General features: G+C 40.0%; 1 protein-coding gene across 5 annotated transcripts in view; it reads right to left on the bottom strand.

Moving 5' to 3' along the window:
• sgcd (sarcoglycan delta) overlaps positions 1-20,095 on the bottom strand; it is a 378,830-nt gene that overhangs the window by 57,539 nt on the left and 301,196 nt on the right. For all 5 annotated transcript variants that reach the window (XM_018092814.2, XM_004912789.4, XM_004912790.4 and 2 more), the window contains one exon: positions 5,447-5,548. In XM_018092814.2, coding sequence (XP_017948303.1) covers positions 5,447-5,548 — 102 coding nt within the window. The remainder of the gene's footprint in view (positions 1-5,446; positions 5,549-20,095) is intronic.

The following is a 20,095-nucleotide window of genomic DNA, read 5'->3' as shown; positions in this document are numbered from 1 at the left end:
GGTGGGAGTCTGGGAAGATGGTTAGTAGGAGGTTGCAGTAATCTAAACGGGAAAGGATAATCCCGTTTATGTCCCATATGGCTTGAATTACTTCAGTCATATGGGTAGAGCAACACTACCATGGAAGTTATATACAGTATATCTCTTTTAACAAGACATGAAGATTGAACATATTATTAGGCTGGGTAAAGTGGGTGTAATAACTACAACCCAGCATTGGGATACCTTACTGTTGCTAAACTCCAACTCCAACCATAAACATGGGTTACAGCATATTAAGATCTCTAAATCTGTATCATCAGGTTGTACTGTAAAAGCAAAACTGCTCAACAAGACTTTTTCCAACTCTTCAGGGTCAATTGAGGCAACAGGATTGTCCATTCCGAATCCTGCAAGTTTTGTTTTAGGTATTTTTGACACCTAGGGACAAAAGTGGGGGCTACCCCACCATCTTTAATAGTTAAAAAATTTAAACCAGTTCCCCTCTGTATTGGAGGAATATTGAACATTAATCAAATGATTATCTTTAGCACCTCGGATAACAAAATCATAAGATAAAAGCAGTGATTCATCATTCAAGCTATGGAGCCAAATACCGAATAAGCCATGTTTATTTGTATGCACACCCCATGGGAGGTAAGATTTGACTTTCCAACAAAACAACTGACAGCTGAAACCTCAGCAAAACATGAGTAGGATAAGCAAGACAAGCACCATCAGATGTTTACTGATGTATAAGCAAATTAGATCATTATGAATACAAGTTGAAAGACATGTGCCCCGGTAACAATCCTGGAGTACAGGGAATAGATCAGAGAATCCAGAATGAAGTTTGCTTGCTACTTGACTATATAAACGGGATGAAAAACCATAAAATACTAACGTGATTAGTTAATGTTAACGTGATTCCAATATAATATCATGACACCAAAATTACACAATAATCTCTGTATGTAAGATAAGAGAAAGAGTGCTGGTAATCAGCATGCTCATCTGTGAATTCTCTTGCATCTATAATCAAGCAATGATTGAATTTTTTTGCCAGGCATGGATACACAATGAATTTTCACATTTCGCCACTGGCAAATTGTTTCGCTAAACTTCTGTTTCACAAACTTTTCATAGTTTCGAGAATTTTTTGGTGAAGTGAAACGGGACAGATTCGCTCATCATTATAATTAAGTCTTTGGTCAACTGCTATAGAGCATTAGGGGTGCAGTGGAACAATTTTATGGACAGTTTACAATCTCTTTTTAAGCTCCAGTCCTACATTAACCTTAATAATATGCTGGCATATGCTGGGAGCAGTTGTCCAACACTTTGGGTGGATTGACACTGCTACAAAAAATTTATGGCCCTTTTGAAAACATTTTTTCTAGCTCTGAATACCACTTGTACTATATATTATCTAAAGTCAATTGTACAGATTTACCACCTTTTGATAGATAAAAACAAGATGACTGATGATGTTCTTATTGGAGAATCCCTATGCATCTCTAATTGGGTTTGGACCATCAACTTTTGAGCGCTGGGGTGTGCAATGTGAGAATTTTTAAGGATAGTGTATTTTATTACACTTGTCAGATGTTTATTTTTAGGATTTCATGATTTGTAGAGCCCCTGCCTTCTCTTGTTGCTCTGAGCTCACTCTTGTCCAACCGTATCACTGAATTCCAGGGAAATGGCATACATGACGAAGGAAAGCGGATTGAATCATTGACAAGACCAGAAAACTGAAAGTCCCCTCTGTTCAGTTATATTATATTTATGTGTTACTTACGTATAGCTGCTGTGCCGGTGATAGGCAGAATATAGCCCTAAGGGCACATTTGGGCTACATGAAAATAATAGAAAACTGAAAAGTTGTTCAATGGGGAGTCTGGAGTTTCATTATACCAACCTCTGGGACTGAGAGCCATAGAACATACAGTCATTAAAGGGTTGCTGATTTAAATAATGACTATAGGACGCTATACACAGTTGAGTTGAGTTGCATGCTCAGAGAGTTTGCATGAATCACATAACTATTGCTACATATGGGTGCCTATCAGCAAGAGCTATAAGTAAGGCTGGCCATACACGCACCAATGATATCATACAAAACCTCGTTTTGTACGATATTCGGTGCGTGTATGGCGGATCGAAGAGACGACCGATATCGCAAAAGCTGCAAATATCGGTCGTCTTGTCGATCGGCCGGGTTAAAAGATTTTGATCGGGCGCCATTAAAGACGCATCAAATTTTGTAAAGGGGGCTTTGCAGGGACCCTTTCCATTGCCATACATAAAATGCTTTTATGTATTAAGTCAATCTGTATTTGTATTGCACCAAGGCAGGCTTTTTCTTGGTCTTGACAGTAATGACACAGACCTACTTGACACCAGTAATGATACATTTGTCACGCTGCAGATGGCTATGGGAGAAGTCTATAAAGAAAGGGAGGGACTGTGATTAGGACACATAACTAATTGGCTAGAAGACCTTCCCATATATTGATGGTTAAACTGCCCAGCCAAAAAAAATTAATGGATTGCCAATATAGCATTCATCATAGCATTCATGTGGGGGGATTATAATCTGATCCAAAAGTCATATTTCCCTTTACAACCCTGACAAAATGGTAGGGTATGGATAATATTTGAACAGTAATCAGTTGCTTTATGAAATATAGCTCCCACTACCTGGTAATAATGTGTGTGTAGCAGAATATGCATGAACACTCAGAACAAGGCTTCCCGTAGCTGAGATTCACAGTCACATTTTGTCTGGGTGACTCCTGGCAGAGAGCAGATGTCCGTGCTGCAGAGCACAGTATATCAGTCAAAGACATGCCTGCTACAGCCACAGATGGTGATCTTGGTGACCTACTCTGTCTCTGTAAATCTTGATCATTAACCTGCCAGCCAGGAAGCAATGAAGACTCTTTCAAGGCCACGGCAAACATTTTCTGTCTTTCATTGTTCTTTTTCTATGGCAATCTGTTTGATGGACGCTGACATTTAATGGGTTAAACGCTTCTCTCCTAACCTATTCTCAGGGACTTAAAAGCTCTACTTATTTGCATTCCTCACTCGCAAGATGATACTGATTAAGAAAACACAGTAAAGCATCCTTAAAACATTTGAGACCCATTAGCAAATCTAATTATTTTATTTAGCCTCGTGGATGCTCTGCAAATGCTGCTCTTAAAGAAAGCAAATACCAAAAATGAAAACATCTCAATTGGCCTGTGCCAAATTCTAATGGTTTCTAAAACCATCACTTTTTTGCATTGATTCAGAAATCTTCTGAATTGCTAAAATCGTACCATATTTTAGTGCTCGGCACAAGTATCACTGGATAAACCTAGGCAGTATTTTATTTTCATCACAGATCTGACACTTCATGCAAAATGTGCTTTCTGCTCTTTAGTGTGTCAGTGGGGAGGAATGTCCTATCTTACACAGGCTGGGATCTGTGCCCAGCCCTAACTGGCAGGTGAAATTTCCTATTGGTCAAAGCTCCCACCCTAGGCCAGAAAGAAGGAATTTCCACTTATCACACACTACAGAGCAGAAAGCACACTCTGCATAAAGTATGCATTATAAAACTAGTTGTACAACAAATGAGTATTATTATATCCTGAGTTTAAAGTTGCCTGTGTCAATGCACTTTTATGTTACCAGTGGTATTTATTTTTGGTGATGGGTTATCCGAATATCCATGAATCTGTAACAGGGGTGGTAGATGTATGCTAGGTTGGAGGGTTTAGCTAAAGAGCTGAATATAGTTCAATGTTTAGATTCATCAACACATCCCTCTAGGGATTCATATACAAGGCTAGCGCCATAAAGTATAGGTTTGCTAAGATGAGATTGGAAGAACTTGACTGACCTGGATAGAGTACATACTTCAGCCCAATCAAACTCCTGAGGGATGAATTGGAACCGTGATGGTGAGCCAGGTCTGATACCCAACACATGTGCCAAACCTCAATAATGCTCTTGTGGTTGAATGCAAATGCCACCATCAATGTTCCAATATCTAGTGGAAAACCTTCTAGAATGGAAGAGGCTCTTAAGTAGGGAAACTAACCTAACCTTTTCACTTTTTTTAGTTTCAATCATTTTTATTGGGATTTTTTAAACATTATAGCCAAATAAAGGCATTAAAATATTTTCAAACATTAATATTTACATTATGCAGAAAAATAATCTGCAGTACAAATAATAACAGCCGTTGAAAACTTATACATTCAGTATTGGTCAACATATGATAAAATATGATATAATATAATTTAATATTGTTGGTTAAGAAATTTGTTATGTACACGTATATTTATACCCGGATACTAATCACACGTTGAAAACGTGCAAAACGCGTATAAACTGACACTACTGAGATCCTAGGGGTCGCATCCATCTAAGGATTGATTGAACATAGTCAAGCTGTATCATTAAGAAATTTTGCTTCACCAAAAATATAGAGCAATATTTTACTATAATAAATTGATATATCCCAATAAGGAAGTATACATATAGTAAAAACTATAACTACAACTACACCTAATACTACAACTAATGAAGTTGTATTCAACCCTTTCACTTTTTAACATTAGCTTCTTTGCAAAGCAATCAGCATCCTCTCCCTTACCAGATCAAATGCCTTATGAAAATGGCCCTGTTACCTGGACCTGGTGGTCAAAGAGAGGGCTGCATATGGGGCTGGGAGACATATTCTGTATATAGGTACTATGCCTTAGGGGTGCCCTTGGGTACCTATATATAAACAAAAAAGCTTTAACCCCCCCCCCCCCCCCAGCCCAGACAGCCGCAACAAAATAAGACATTGGACAAGGAGTTACCTTCTAACTGATAAAGGTTTAATTTCATTTAGTTTTCTAAGAATTAATATGCCTAGAATTGCCTAGAATTTCCAACAGGGTAACACAGAGAAGAGAAAATTATGCTGATGGGGGTGATATTAGATTAATTAAATTCTCAATCAATAAAAAGAAATGTTCATTACAAAACTCAGTCATATAAAGTATTGAAAAAGCCTTTTCCCTGCCTGCTAGATTGTATTTAATTAAAATAAATAATATTCTCTTGCAGCTACCAGGCTACGCGAATGCAATTGTTATTTTAAATGCCTAGAGTGATTCTTATGCCCCCAGGGCAAATTTAAACAGAAACCCCTTGTTAACATCTTCAGGCAATAATCACTTACATGGGAACAACACTGTACTACGGGTGGCAGTTGGCAGGGGAAAGGAATAGCATTTTTTTTATAGACATCTCATGGGAAATAAGGTGTTTCTCATTTTTTCTCTTTACCAATAAGCCACCAGAGAGGCAACCAATGAAGGCCCTGCAATCCAACTCCATTGATATGTTTATTTGTTTGTGATATAATATTCACAGTTACTTTTCTGGTAAAATAAATATATTCTTGCAAAAGACTTACCGGCCTGGAGCGGATTTCTTTGGCATACAAAGGTTTCAAAAATTCAGAATCACCCTCTAGCCGTAAACCTTTTTCTGTGATCCTTAGGTTACCCATTCCATCCTGCAACAACAAAGAGTGAGCACAAATGAAAGGCCTATTCCCATAGTTTGCAAAGAGTACAATGGGGTGCATGTAAAGTAACTTCAAGGGACATTGTAACAATGCATTATTTATAAGCTTAGAGTTCAGGTGTATAGGTTAAAGGAAATATCATATGAAATGGTTATGTAGCTTTAAATATTCAGTAGTCATGTCTGTAGTCAGAAGTAAAAATAAAAATATTTAATCGAGGATCCTGAACTGTACTTCATAGAATGACTGAGGAATGGAAAGTAGGGTTATTGCACCAATGGATCAAGGAGACCCTACACTGGTTCAGTGCTGGAGTGCCTAAACCATAAGTTCACAGTGGGACTGGTCCTGGAGCAGAGGCAGCCCAAAAGTTAGTTTAGTGGGTGACTAGTTATTTGCTTTCTCAGGTAGTTGCTGATGGCTAAATGGCTGATACACCAATGGTATTTATATATCTGTAACCATGTTACAAGCTGAGGGAGGTCATGATGAAAGGTTGAACTTCCAAGCAGGGCTTGAAAATAAAAGGTCTAAGACTCGGTGCCATAAGCTTTCACATGTAATATGAGAAGAGGGCCTGACCAATAGAACAGTTGCAAAGGCAGATAAGAAGCAATATTAGTTATTTTTTTCTAACACAGGATTAGGGTATTACTACCAGGTCCATAAGGGCAGAGAATGTTGAAATCCACCCACAAATAAAAATGGGAAGAAACAAAATACATCAAGAAAGGACTTGGTAATAAGTGTGTGAGGAATATTGACAGATACGATGAGGTTAACTGGTGGTGACAGGTCATATGGCTGTATTTCTGTCCCAAATTTTACTTTGGGTCCAGGGATAACTATTTTCTCACTGAATGGTTCTAATATGTTTACAATGCATATCCTTCTTGATACAGTGGCTCTTGGCACTAGCAAGCAGGAGACAGTGCTTCAGTTCATCAAGGCTTGGCTACTTTTGTATAAAAAATGATGATGTTGAGTGACACAATTGCCTTTATTAAAATAATGCAAGGAGAATCTGAATATATGTAGCCACATAATATCTGACAAGCATAGGCAATGTAATTACATTGTATTACATTGTAGGGCCCTCCCAGCACAAACATGTTGTGGGCACACAATCTAAAGGAAGATAATTCGCTCCAAACTAATATATAAAATTATGAAACACCAAAAGGCTCTACTACTTAGCACCTAAGCAAAGATGAAGCCTGATACAGTACCTCTGTTGTTACGCCCTTAGGTTCTTCTCAGAAGACAGCATTCTTGCTGCCACTGGTTTTGAGTTTGAGTATATGATATACATAGTACCATAGTAAGTTGGGTTGAAAAAAGACATACGTCCATCAAGTTCAACCATAATGCCTGTATATAACCTGCCTAACTACTAGTTGATCCAGAGGAAGGCAAAAAAACCCCATCTGAAGCCTCTCTAATTTGCCACAGAGGGGAAAAAATTCCTTCCTGACTCCAAGATGGCAATCGGACCAGTCCCTGGATCAACTAGTACTAAGAGCTATCTCCCATAACCCTGTATTCCCTCACTTGCTAAGAATCCATCCAGCCCCTTCTTAAAGTTATATAATGTATCAGCCAGCACGACTGATTCGGGGAGGGAATTCCAGAACCTCACAGCTCTCACTGTAAAAAATCCTTTCCGAATGTTTAAATGGAACCTCCCTTCTTCTAAACGGAGTGGGTGCCCTCGTGTCCGTTGGAAGGACCTACTGGTAAATAAAACATTAGAAAGGTTATTATATGATCCCTTTATATATTTATACATAGTTATCATGTCACCTCTTAAGCGCCTCTTCTCCAGTGTAAACAGACCCAACTTGGCCAGTCTTTCTTCATAACTGAAACTTTCCATACCCTTTACCAGCTTAGTTGCCCTTCTCTGGACCCTCTCTAACTCAGTAATGTCCCGTTTCAGCACTGGAGACCAAAACTGAACAGCATATTCTAGATGGGGCCTTACCAGCGCTCTGTAAAGGGGAAGAATAACCCCCTCCTCCCGTGAATCTATACCCCTTTTAATACAGCTCAAAACCTTGTTTGCCCTTGCAGCTGCTGCCTGGCATTGCTTGCTACAGCCAAGTTTATTATCTACAAGGACTCCAAGGTCCTTCTCCATTATGGATTTGCCTAGTGCAGTCCCATTAAGGGTATACGGGGCTTGCATGTTTTTACATCCCAGGTCCATGACCTTACATTTATCCACATTAAATCTCATCTGCCACTTAGCTGCCCAGATTGCCAGTTGGTCAAGATCCTGCTGCAGGGATGTCACATCCTGGATAGAATTGACTGGTCTGCAGAGTTTTGTGTCATCTGCAAACACTGATACATTACTCATAATACCCTCCCCTAAGTCATTTATGAACAAATTAAACAAAAGTGGACCCAGTACAGAACCCTGAGGGACCCCACTGAGGACCTTATTCCAAGTAGAGAATGTACCATTAACAACCACCCTCTGTACCCGATCCTGTAGCCAGTTTTCTATCCATGTGCAAACGGCTTCACTAAGACCAATAGACCTTAGCTTAGAAAGCAGTCGTTTGTGGGGAACGGTATCAAATGCTTTCGCAAAATCCAAATAGATGATATCTACTGCATCCCCACTGTCCAGCTTCTTACTTACCTCATCATAAAAAGCAATTAAATTGGTCTGACATGACCTGTCCTTCATAAAGCCATGCTGATTACTGCTCATAATGGCATTCTCCACTACATAATTTTGAATGTGATCCCTTAACAAGCCTTCAAATAACTTGCCCACCACGGATGTCAAACTTATAGGCCTATAATTGCCAGGCTGAGATCTTACTCCCTTTTTAAATATGGGAATGACATTCGCCTTCTTCCAATCCCTAGGTACCATACCTGATGAAAGAGAGTCTGAGAATATCAGAAACAGGGGCCACTGCAATTCTGCCCCTAGCTCTCTCAGTACCCGAGGGTGTATTCCATCTGGCCCAGGTGCCTTGTTTACATTTATCGTGTGTAACCCTTTAAGCACCATATCCTGTGCCAACCACTGTGTAGTTGGAGCTGAGGCAACAGTGCAGCTATTGGGTGGGACTTGTCCCACTGGCTCCTCTACTGTATACACAGAAGAAAAGAACTGGTTAAGCACATCTGCCTTTTCTGTATCCGCTGTAACCATATTGTTATTATAACTCAATGGGGCCACACCCTCAACCTGCATCTTTTTACTATTAATATACTTAAAAAACTTTTTGGGGTTAGTCTTGGCCTCGGCCGCGATGCGCTCCTCATTTTCTATCTTTGCCTCCCGGATTGCTGTTTTACAACACTTGTTATAGTGTTTATAATCATTAAACGCAGCTACTGTCCCCTCTGACTTATATTTCTTAAAAGCTTTCCTTTTTCTCCCTATTAACTTCTTTACCTCAGAGTTAAGCCACATAGGGTGATTCTTAACACTTCTACTTTTTCTTATTAATGGAATAAATTGAGAACAGTAATGATTTAATATCATTTTAAATGACAACCATTTCTGCTCTGTGTTTTTATCAGAAAACATAATGCCCCAATCTATGCCCTGAAGCGCTGCCCTTAAGGAGCTAAAATTTGCCTTCCTAAAATTCATTGTCTTTGTTGCCCCCGTGTAAATTTGTTTCCTGCACCAAACATTAAATGAAATAACATTATGGTCACTATTACCCAGGGGTTCAACCACTTGCACATTTGCTATACGTTCTGGGTCATTAGAGATCACTAGATCTAGTATAGCATGGTTCCTGGTTGGCTCCTCAACAACTTGTGACATAAAGTTGTCATGCAGCAAGTTTATAAACTTGTTCCCATTTACTGTCCTGGCAGTACTATTGCCCCAGTCAATATCAGGGTAATTAAAATCCCCCATTATTATCACTTGCCCCAAACTAGCAGCCTTTTCTATTTGCAACAGGAGCAAACTTGTGGCCATCCAACTGCTGTTGAACTACATGCCCTCTTATAGTGTAGTTATACCTATCAATACATTGAATGTGTAAAGATGTAGTATTACTATTTCATTAATTAAATAATGAATGTTCATGCAAGGAACAAGCACAATGTTCAAAGTGGCCCCAAACATAAGTGGACTTGCTGGAGCAGAGGTTGCCCTTGAGTCAAGTTCAGGAGTCACTTCTTCAGAGGGAATTGAAGAATAAAGAGCTGAGGAGTTTATTAAAAAATCAAAAGGATGGTGTGAACTTACTGCTGTGTCTGATGGAATCTCTAATGTAGTAAACAAACCATCAACTAGCTGAAAAAGTCAGACTGTTGTTCTGGAGTAGGAGTAAGGAGTAGGACAGTATTGGGGTCTCTAGACAGCTGCCATATCAATGACAGAACAGCTAGGGGAGACAGACAATGGATGTTCTCATTCAGAGAGAATGAAAAAACAAGATATTTAGCATCATTTTAATATTGTATTGAAGTAGTGCTACAGTTAAACAGATACTGCTTTGCTATCCTATTGGGGTTCATTTACGTCAGAAGACACAGTGGCCAGCTTTTGCTTCTCCCCGCGTGAGTTGCAGTAAAACCACTTTCATTAAATGTACTTGCGTCAAAATGTGCTCCTTGCATTCCGTATGGTTTGTTCTGCAGCGTTCTGACCTTCCTGCTTTCCATTCTGAATCATGTGCTGCTGCTCACTGCGTCTGTGGATGTAAATGAGCCCTATTGTATCCTACATTACATTAGATTCAATGTTAGGTAATTTTTACATGCATTTGTGGGTCCCATTGTGCTTTATGTAATCAGTTGTCATAAGACATTGCTTAAAGTAGGAATGCACTACAATATTGTTTACAATACACTTACAAAAACACAAGTCTTTCTACCGTGGCTTTTAAAAACAGCGTGAACCTATTTTAATTAAAACATAAAGAAGAGGATGAAAAGAATTCAGCTCATTACCTTCAGCTTACACCCAATTTTTTAGGACTGTAAAGTTGTGTAAATCTCTGTCAACAGCAGTTGATGTGGCTGATACAAGAGACATAACAATAAAAGGGCCTCAGAGTCACATAGTTACATAGGGTTGAAAAAAGAGTCCATCAAGTTCAAACCCAGCACACATAACCTATACTTACCAATCTATACTATCACATACATAAACTATATATACAACCACTAATACTAACTGTAGATATTAGTTTCACAATAGCCTTGGATACTATGATTGTTCAAGAACTCATCCAGGCCCCTCTTAAAGGCATTAACAGAATCTGCCATCACAACCTCACTGCCCTCACCATGAAAAACCACCTACACTGCTTCAAATGGAAGCTCCGTTCCTCTAATCTAAAGGAGTGGCCTCTGGTGCATTGATTGCTTTTATGGGAAAAAAGACCCCCCCCCCCCCCATCTGCCTATAATCCCCTCTAATGTACTTGTACAGAGTAATGATGTCCCCTCGCAAGTGCCTCTTTTCCAGAGAAAACAACCCCAACCTCAACAGTCTAACCTCATAGCTTAAATCTTCCATCCCCTTTACCAGTTTAGTTGCACGTCTCTGCACTCTCTCCAGCTCATTAATATCCTTCTTAAGGACTGGAGTCCAAAACTGCACTGCATACTCAAGGTGAGGCCTTACCAGGGACATATAAAGAGGCAAAATTATGTTTTCATCCCTTGAGTCAATGCCCTTTTTTATACAAGACAGCACTTTATTTGCTTTAGTAGCCACAGAATGACACTGTCTGGAATTAGACAACTTGTTATCTACAAAAACCCCTAGATCCTTCTGCATTAAGGATACCCCCAACAAATTACCATTCAGTAGACAGCTCTCGTTTATATTATTTCTGCCAAACTGCATAACTTTGCACTTGTCCACACTGAACCTCATTTTCCAATTATGTCAAATCGCTCTGCAAAGCGGCAGCATCCTGCATGGAACTTATAGTTTTGCACAATTTAGTGTCGTCAGCAAAAATAGAAACAGTACTCTCTATGCCCACCTCCAGGACATTAATAAACAAGTTAAAAAACAAAAGACCAAGGACTGACCCCTGCAGTGCTCCACTAATAACACTGGTCCAATTAGAAAATGTTCCATTTACCACCACTCTTTGTAATCTATCCTTCAGCCAGTTCTCTATCCAATTACAAATTGTAAGGTTTGATATAATATTCTACATTCTCATATTCATATAATCATATATTCATATATGCATGTATATTGATACTTTGATACACTTTGATGCTTAGCATATCATACTCCATTTTAGAAATGTATCTCCATTTTGTAACAGCAAACAGCAAGGTTTGAACATCCCATAATAGTTGTTTTTCCCAAATAGTACACTTGCACAACTTGCACCTTATGAATATAAGCCTTGAGAAACAACTTAATCTTATCTATGCGCTGACGCATGTTATACTCCTTGTGTTCTCCTTAAAATTCCTGTCCCGCATTAGCCATCCTTGAAGGCCATATTTGAAGCAACAATAGTCTTTTTCTTAGTTGCTATAACACACCCTTATGTAGTTACGTGTGCAACGAAGGTTATAAAAGTGATGATCACTTAACAATAAATTGGACAAGTTTGAACTTCCATTGGAGTTGTGTCGTTCTTGTCCCCGTATGTGTCTTGGTCCTGCCAGGAGGTCTCCCTTTGGATTACTAAATTTACAGTCGGTGGTCAGGAACCTTACACAAATATTATGTTCTAGGCCAATAGTTGAGTGAGGCACAGTTCAAGGGAATGGGGACATAACAGGGTTAGTAAATATCCAGCCTGTTTCTGGTCCCATGGGTTCATGGGGAATGCAGCAGTGTAGCTGATTGGCTTATTCTATATGGGCATGGAACTAGGGCTGGTAGGAATATCATGTAATGTTGCAGCCATGGGCAGGTTGGTAGTGGGAAGGCTCATGGAGAAAGGAGTAAGCCGGAAATTTGGGCTTTTCAACCTAAAGTAGGTGTGCATTATGTAAAAGGATCATTAAAGGTGGTCAGTGAAGGATTATATGGTGGGACATTACTCATGTCAAGGGTTTGATTCCTTTTTAGCAAGTGAGAAAATACAAGGCTACTCTTGGTATAATGCTGAACCACGGATTGGTCTAATTACTGCTTGAAACTATTTTATGCTCTTTAAAGGAGAACTAAGCCCTAAAAACAAATAGGACTAGAAATGTTATATTTTATATAATGAACTTCCTGCACAAACCTAAAGGTTCATCTATAACAGGAATGATTTAAAAAAAAAAAAAAAAAAAAAAAAAAGATCTATAACAGTAATGACTGAGGCCAAGTTGTGACAGAAGCTCACCATCCTGGGTTTTGTTAGGAGTGTAAGTGAGATGCACATGCCGTATATTATGAGAAAGTCCGTACACTCAGGTTTGTGTCAGCAGTATTTTTAACAATACTTCTTTGTTAAGCTTTAGTTTTCCTTTAAGATGAACTATTTCAGCTAGACTTGAAATAGAATTGTTTAAGGAATTATTTAAGAAACAGGTTAAACCAGATGTGTATTTTTGCCAAATAGTGTATCTATTTCATGTAATGTATCTATTTCATTGCAGTTGCTCATAAGGAAGATTAATGAAAAAAGCAAGAAATCATGCATATTTCAGTTAAATTTAAATGCATATCTATATATGTACATATATAATCTACTTCATTATTAAAAGCAATTTAAACTTTTTTTAAAATTACATTACCTTTAAATTTATTTAATGGACATATCAAGGTTACAATATATTTTCACAGTGCTGTCCAGTCTGGCACACACAGGCAGTGTAGGGCAGGCAAAGTATGGCACACACAGGCAGCATTGGGCAGGCCAAGTATGGCACGCACAGGCAGCATAGGGCAGCCAGAGTATGGCACACGCAGGCAGCATAGGACAGGCAGAGTATGGCACACACAGGCAGGGTAGGGCAGGCAGAGTATGGCACACATAGACAGCATAGGGCAGGCAGTGTATGGCATGCACAGGCAGCATAGGGCAGACAAAGTATGGCACACACAGGCAGCATAGAGCAGGCAGAGTTTGACACACACACACACAGGCAACATAGAGCAGACAAAGTATGGCACACACAGGCAGCATAAGGCAGGCAGAGTTTGACACACACAGGCAGTGTAGGCCAGGCAGAGTATGGCAAACACAGGTGGAGTAGGGTAGGCAGAGTTTGACACACAAAGGCAGCATAGGGCAGGCAGAGTATGGCACACACAGGTGGGGTAGGGCAGGCAGAATAAGGCACGCACAGGTGGGGTAGGGCAGGCAGAGTATGGAACACACATGCAGCCTAGGGCAGGCAGAGCATGGCACACACAGGCAGCATAGGGCAGGCAGAGTATGGCCCACACAGGCAGCGTAACGGGTAAACAATGCACACACCCACAGTCTGGGTCTGAGGTCTTACAGGTGTGAACAATGAAGGGCTTACAGTCTGAGTCTGAGGTGTGAACAATGCAGGGGCCAGTTAATCTCACTACTGATACCATTTAAATCTTACACAAAGGTAAGCAGTCACAAATGCCAGACAGATGGGGGGCACTCAAGGTGTGGGCCGCAGGCCATATGTAGCTCGCCAGACTCCATTTGGACAGCACTGTATTATAGTCTTTATGCATTGCTTTTTAGAGCTCCCATAAAGATGTTACCAGCCCTTCTTTCAGATTTCAGGCAACTTTTGGAATCTATTGGAATTGTATGTACCAGTGACCTGCCCAATTTCAGCACCAAATGGGTATTTAGAAAATAGCAGTATACTTAACATAAGTATAATTAGTTTGGTGGTGTGTGCTAGGCTCAATTCACAACATCAGTTCTCAATCTTACTAATGATGTTGTAGGTGAATGAAAGCAAATCCTACTAACAAAGTTCCAATATTTAGAGGAAAGCCTTCTTAGAAAAGTAGAGGTTGTTATAGCAGCAGAGAAGACCACCTTCATTTAAATACCCTTGGTTTGGGTATAAGTTGTTGGGCAAACAGGGGTCTAGATACTTTTGGTCAAACATTGTATGTAAATTATATATATATATATATATATATATACGGTACAGGTATATATACAGGTCCTTTTCAAAAAATTAGCATATTGTGATAAAGTTCATTATTTTCTGTAATGTACTGATAAACATTAGACTTTCATATATTTTAGATTCATTACACACAACTGAAGTAGTTCAAGCCTTTTCTTGTTTTAATATTGATGATTGTGGCATACAGCTCATGAAAACCCAAAATTCCTATCTCAAAAAATTAGCATATCATGAAAAGGTTCTCTAAATGAGCTATTAACCTAATCATCTGAATCAACAAATTAACTCTAAAAACCTGCAAAAGATTCCTGAGGCTTTTAAAAACTCCCAGCCTGGTTCATTACTCAAAACCGCAATCATGGGTAAGACTGCCGACCTGACTGCTGTCCAGAAGGCCATCATTGACACCCTCAAGCAAGAGGGTAAGACACAGAAAGAAATTTCTGAACAAATAGGCTGTTCCCAGAGTGCTGTATCAAGGCACCTCAGTGGGAAGTCTGTGGGAAGGAAAAAGTGTGGCAGAAAATGCTGCACAACGAGAAGAGGTGACTGGGCCCTGAGGAAGATTGTGGAGAAGGACCGATTCATGACCTTGGGGGACCTGCGGAAGCAGTGGACTGAGTCTGGAGTAGAAACATCCAGAGCCACCGTGTACAGGCGTGTGCAGGAAATGGGCTACAGGTGCTGCATTCCCCAGGTCAAGCCACTTTTGAACCAGAAACAGCGGCAGAAGCGCCTGACCTGGGCTACAGAGAAGCAGCACTGGACTGTTGCTCAGTGGTCCAAAGTATGTCATTCGGAAATCAAGGTGCCAGAGTCTGGAGGAAGACTGGGGAGAGGGAAATGCCAAAATGCCTGAAGTCCAGTGTCAAGTACCCACAGTCAGTGATGGTCTGGGGTGCCATGTCAGCTGCTGGTGTTGGTCCACTGTGTTTTATCAAGGGCAGGGTCAATGCAGCTAGCTATCAGGAGATTTTGGAGCACTTCATGCTTCCATCTGCTGAAAAGCTTTATGGAGATGAAGATTTCATTTTTCAGCACGACCTGGCACCTGCTCACAGTGCCAAAACCACTGGTAAATGGTTTACTGACCATGGTATTACTGTGCTCAATTGGCCTGCCAACTCTCCTGACCTGAACCCCATAGAGAATCTGTGGGATATTGTGAAGAGAAAGTTGAGAGACACAAGACCCAACACTCTGGATGAGCTTAAGGCCGCTATTGAAGCATCCTGGGCCTCCATAACACCTGAGCAGTGCCACAGGCTGATTGCCTCCATGCCACGCCACATTGAAGCAGTCATTTCTGCAAAAGGATTCCCGACCAAGTATTGAGTGCATAACTGAACATAATTATTTGAAGGTTGACTTTTTTTGTATTAAAAACACTTTTTTTTTATTGGGCGGATGAAATATGCTAATTTTTTGAGATAGGAATTTTGGGTTTTCATGAGCTGTATGCCACAATCATCAATATTAAAACAAGAAAAGGCTTGAACTACTTCAGTTGTGTGTAATGAATCTAAAATATATGAAAGTCTAATGTTTATCAGTACATTACAGAAAATAATGAACTTTATCACAATATGCTAATTTTTTGAAAAGGACCTGTATATACAGGTATACATATATATATTGGAACAGAAAAATGTTTTGTTAATTAATTGTAAAAGCAGGATTTTTGTATGTTGTTATATATGCATAAATCTGCGCTTTCTACAGACAACCCCGACTGCCATACACAAACAAACACTTTTTGGCATTGTTAGGGCAGATGGTAAGTCTGCAGACGGCACTACAGAGCTTCCTTCCCCAGATGCTGTGAAACATCTGACAGCCCATAATAGCAAACAAAATACCTGCCATTATTTCCTATTAGATTCCAAGGCAGCGCTTTATCTGTCTAGACAGGTGGAGAGGAAATACAATCCCAGAGATGGCAGAATTTGGATTAAAAGCTCTCAGCTTGCAGGTATGTCTTTCTGTATTGTCAGTATGTGGGTAGGTTGCTGGGGGCCACAATCAATAAAATTCAATGTAAAACCTAAACTTCCCCAATACAGTAAAGCTTGAAAAAAGAATCAAAGCTAATATTTAAAGGTCCATCTACTTTCCCCTTAAATTGCATTATTCTGTCAAACAGGGGAAATATTTGAGGGGCAAGACTTTGTCTTTTGAACTGTTCTGCACAGTTAGTGATTTAGTGACCCTTAATTTTAAATAAAAGAAGGATTATCATCATCATCATCATGCCTCCTTTCACTGCATTACTATATTAAACTTGCAGGTTATTAGAAGGTTCTGTAGAACTACAAATCCTGGAACCACAGGAACAAATAGTTTGGTATATGATACTGCTTGTGTATGGATCATCAAAATATATTCTTCAGGTTCAAAATTTGCACAGATCAGACTCTGCAGGCTTAATAGATGTATAGGGAACACAGCTTCTAGGAGATGTTTGGCCACTCCCAGAAAATGTCATGTTATACCCCATCCATGCCCTTTGCTCACTCCTTAAGGGTCATAAATACCGGTGATTCCAATAAGAAATACATTTTTGCGTTTTTAGTGTTTCCACTGGTATATCATTTGAAATTTGCAATGCATATTAATTTCTGGGTGTTATGCTTCAGGAGAGCCCTGGGCTATCTATAGCTGTTTATATCTTTATATATATATATTTTTTTTTTTATATATTTTTAAATGTTTATATCTTTAGTTCTACTAAAATTAACAAAGAACAAGAGAGTCTTGTATAAAGGGAACAGGTATGGTTATTATTGGATCCTCTTTAATTAAATGTGCCATTGGCCTTGGAAATCTGGGGAAAAGTTTTATGGAACAGTGTTGCTTTAAGAAGTCAACCCTGATGTTGCTGGAACAATAATTGGTTCCTAAAACTATACTGCTGTAGAAGTCTACTTTGGGTAACAAATGCAGAGAGACCAGTGCAACGGATATAGTCGGAGCGTATATATGTGGATTTGGTTCCGTGGAAGTTGATGCATTTGTGCATAAAACTATTGGAGTATCATGTACAGGTTGGAGGCATTACATGCCTAGGCTAGAATCTGTGTACAGTGCTTCTGTTATTAGTTACCTTAAGCAGTATAAATCGAAGTCACTCCCAAAAATCTGAATTGTTTATTGTAGAACTGTGTTCGGAAGAGATATGCTGTATAAATATTCATCAGCTTGCACGGAATCTCTATAGCAGTTAAACCTAACATTGTATGACAAGAATAGGTTTCTCTTCTTTTTCACCATCCCTATCTATTGTTACAGAGCAGTGCTGTCCAACTGGCGGCCCGCGGGCCGCATGCGGCCCGCGACCCCCCTCTGTGTGGCCCCCCACCTGTCTGGCTGCTTTGATGGCTTACTCTTGAGTAAGGTTTAAATGGTATCAGTACTGTGATTAACTGCCCCCCCTGCATGGTTCTCACCTCAGATTCAGGCTGTAATCAGGCTGTATTGTTTAAATATGTAATCCCCTGTACTGTTCACACCTTTTAATCTCTGCATGGTTCACCCCCTGCAGTGTTCACACCTCAGGCTCAGGCTGTAATCACCCCCATTGTTCCCCTGTTCACACCTCAGGAGCAGTAGAAACCCACAAATAATCCCTGCATACTACAAAAAGAACATATACTGAGGTGGTACTGCAATTAAAAAGTTTTTTAATATATTATATTTTATATAGTTATTGTGCAGACAGTAGGAGCAGTGCCAGCATTGTGTCACTGTAGGCTGCCTGTGTGTGCACACAGCATAGGGCAAGCAGAGTATGGCACACACAGGCAGGGTAGGGAAGGCAGAGTATGGCACACACAGGCAGGGTAGGGAAGGCAGAGTATGGCACACACAGGCAGAGTAGGGCAGGCAGAGTATGGCACACACAGGCCAAGTTTGGCACAAACCAGCCAAGAATGGCACACACAGTGAAAGTATGGCACGCAGGCAGGGTAGGGCAGGCAGAGTATGGCACACACAGGCAGGGTAGGGAAGGCAGAGTATGGCACACACAGGCAGGGTAGGGCAGGCAGAGTATGGCACACACAGGCCAAGTATGGCACAAACCAGCCAAGAATGGCACACACAGTGAAAGTATGGCACGCAGGCAGGGTAGGGCAGGCAGAGTATGGCACACACAGGCAGGGTAGGGAAGGCAGAGTATGGCAGGTTTTTGCTGTACTACAACCATTAATATGGGTATGATCATGTGATAACATGGGTGTGGTTTCAAGTGGGTGTGGTTTCAAAAAGGGGAGTGGTCAAAACTGGCTTCCATTATCGGCCCTCCACCACGTAGGTCGGAAAAATTCCGGCCCTCGGTACAACAGAAGTTGGACAGCACTGTTACAGAGCATAGGAAGCCAGTGGTGTCATTGTTATACCCAATCATTTGAATAAAAATGCAGAAACCTTTACTCTCTCTACTCACTATTAAAGTTATTCTGAAAACAGACACTCTACAGGGGACTTCAACTGTTCATGAGTGAATAATAATTTGGAAAAATAAAAAAAAAGAAAGAAGCAGTTTTACAGAAGAGGCAGCTTTAAGGCCTGGAATCTTTAATTGGAATATTGGAGACTGCTGTGAATGTCCTGTGTTCTTGCACCTATCCAGGCAGGGACATGAAGCCTAAGTACAGCCTGCTGCTTTATTACTATATGTAAATATAGGCTGTATCTTTTAGTATCTCCGCTCTAAAAATATGATAATGCAGTACCTGTGCTGGTTTCCTGATGACTAATGGACATCATTTGTCTGAGTAGCTCTGATTGCCTGCTGTGCGTTACACATCAAATTGCTGGGTCTGAACCAGAATACAAAAGAGGAACTTGATTTTTATGGTCTCCTTAACGTAGAGGTTTTCAAACTTTTTTGACTCCCCCCACTTCCAATGCTCAATATTAAGCCAGACTCTCCCATACTAAAAAACCAAAACATTGCTTTCGACAAAAAACATGATGTTATTTTCTAAGACTCTTAGGGGCACATTTACTAACCCACGAACGGGCCGAATGCGTCCGATTGCGTTTTTTTCGCAATGATCGGTAATTTTGCGATTTTTTTCGGCGTCTTTACGATTTTTGCGTTAAAATGTGAATTTTTCGGCGTCTTTACGATTTTTGCGTAAAAACGCGAGTTTTTCGGCGACTTTGCGCGCAAGTGTTAACGCTTCGAAAAAATCTCGACTTTGCGCAACTTTCGTAATGGCTACGAAAAACTCGCGTTTTTACGCAAAAATCGTAAAGATGCCGAAAAAAACGCGTTTTTACGCAAAAATCGTAAAGACGCCAAAAAAAATCGCAAAAAATACGAAAAAGTCGCAAAATGTTCGTTTCCAATCGGAATTTTTCCAATTCAGATTCGAAATCGTGTCTTAGTAAATCAGCCCCCTAGTATACATCGTCTCTGCTTTTTTTTCTTCTTTTATTTTGCTTCTCATTTACTTATTTATTCAGTCTTCTAACCCTATTTCCCCTGGTATGTCC

The sequence above is a fragment of the Xenopus tropicalis genome, chromosome 3 (assembly GCF_000004195.4).
Source record: "Xenopus tropicalis strain Nigerian chromosome 3, UCB_Xtro_10.0, whole genome shotgun sequence".
NCBI lineage: Eukaryota > Metazoa > Chordata > Amphibia > Anura > Pipidae > Xenopus > Xenopus tropicalis.
Note: the sequence above shows the minus strand (reverse complement) of the source record. Positions and strands in the feature narration are given on the sequence as shown.